The sequence below is a fragment of the Muscardinus avellanarius genome (genome assembly GCF_963383645.1).
Source record: "Muscardinus avellanarius genome assembly, chromosome: 16".
NCBI classification, from domain to species: domain Eukaryota; kingdom Metazoa; phylum Chordata; class Mammalia; order Rodentia; family Gliridae; genus Muscardinus; species Muscardinus avellanarius.
The window spans coordinates 46,267,223-46,269,154 of NC_137802.1; the positions used below are offsets into that span (position 1 = coordinate 46,267,223).

At 49.5% G+C, this 1,932-nt stretch overlaps 1 protein-coding gene across 1 annotated transcript; it reads right to left on the reverse strand.

Moving 5' to 3' along the window:
• Positions 1-231: 231 nt before the first annotated feature.
• LOC308274999 (developmental pluripotency-associated protein 4-like) lies at positions 232-1,120 on the reverse strand (the record flags this gene model as incomplete). The annotated part of the gene is given in 3 exon segments (XM_080713012.1): positions 232-603; positions 606-659; positions 662-1,120. Coding segments are annotated over 3 exon segments (885 nt in total).
• Between the last annotated feature and the right edge of the window lie 812 nt (positions 1,121-1,932).

Sequence of the window (1,932 nt, forward strand, 5' to 3'; positions counted from 1 at the left end):
AGCAACTTAGAGATGCCCCACTGAAGTTTTCAGCGGCCTCACCGGCTGCTCTCCAGAGCCATTTGTAGCCACAGGACTACGGAATAAGGTCCATAGTTTCTTGGTAGGGTGGACACTCGCAGGGACACAGGCCTTTGGATTTTAATGGGGTTTGTCAGGACCCGCTGCTCCACAGAAGAGATGACATCAGAGAAGGAGCAGAGAACACGCATGTTCCCTTATCCTGGTATTCTAATCCCACTGGAGGCTTTTACTTAGGATCTTGTTCCTGCGGACACATTTGGGACACAGCATATTGTCCTCCATGTGTGGGGGTGGAAAGGTGCAGGCAGGAAGCAGGAAGAGGGCGCTCACTCGCCCCTGCTTTGCAGGGACCCAGGTTTGGCCAGCATGGAACTGCAGTCGAACCCAGCCATTCGTGTTTGCAGGGAGACTTCTCCCGTGGACCACGCACCACCTGCCCCCAGAGGCCTCAGGCTCGGGGGGCTGCACAGTGTACTCCTGCCCAGCACTGGCTGTGACTCTGGCCCAGGAGGCCAAAATAGCCTCCTGGGCAGGGGTCGTCACCACAGTGGTGCTGACTTCTTCATAGAGAGCGGGGGGGGCTCCTGGAGGGCAGGCAGCTCCTCAGGTGTCAGGGTCACTTCAGGGGGGTGGTCCCCTGGGAACATGTTCTCTCCTTAGAACTTTCCAAGGACGTTTTCTTCTTTCTCCTTTTTGAATTTGTTTCACTTGCAATGCTCAGCCTGGCCGCTCTTGCTGTGTTAGGAATATTCTGCAAACAGGGCTTTTGTTGTGGGTAAGCAGTCTCACAGAGTCGTTTATATGCCTCTAATTTCTGGCCTTTGGAGCTGATCTTCAGCTGACTGCACCAGGCCCGGAGGACGTCTCTGTGAAGCGTGTTGATCGGTGGCAGTTCTGAGGGGAGGGGAGGGATGGGCATCTTAGAATATTGGATGCCACGGTCTTGGGCTTTCTTCTTTGGACAGGAAGCTTCATCTTTCACTGATGTTTTTCGTTTTGTCTTCTTTGTTGAGGTTCTTGAAGAAGATGTGCTTGGTTGACTGGATACTCTTGACTTCTCTGTGCCGCGACACTCCTTGCCTCGTGAATCCTCCATACTCAGTAAGAAGCTAAAACTGACCCCATGAAGATTCTTCTCTCTTCTCAAGATTTTTTTTTAAATGGGCATGGGTGTAGCTTGGGGGTTAAATGCCTCTGGGTTCCATCCCCAGACCCGCCCAAAAAATAAAAATTAGGTCAATTCATGGAAAAATGGGGAAGGGCCAAGGGAGATCATAAGACACCCCAGAGAGGTGGAAATTTTACACAATTATGTAGAAACAAGATAATTTGTGTGTGTGTGATACTGGGGATGGAACCCAGGGGCATTCTACCCCCAAGCTACACCCCCAACCCTATATTTATTCTTTATTTTGAAACAAGGTCTCACTAAGTTGCAGAGGGCCTAAGTAGCTGAGGCTGGCCATGAACCTGCAATCCTCCTGTCTCAGCCTCCCAAATACAAGACTTAAAAGCATGCGCCACTTTGCCTGGCTTCTAGCCCCTTTTTTTTTCCATTTTGAGTCTTGCTGAGTTGGTGAGATTGGCCATGAAACTGTGACCTTCCTATCCCTGCCTCTCAAGTACTGAAATGGCAAGTGTGTGTCACAAGACAGGCTTATTTCTGTTTTATTTATGGCAGGGGGTGGGTAATGGAGATTGAACCCAGAAGCATACTTCCTCCAAGCTACACACCCAGCCTGATTTTTTATTTCTTATTTGGAAACAGCGTCTTTATTAGGTTGCTAAGCCTTTATTAGGTTGCTTAGCCTCCCTAAGTTGCCAAGGCTGGCTTTGAACCTGTGATATTTCTGTCTTAGCCTCCCAAATACTAGGATTACAACACCACCACAACTCGCTTATTTTTTG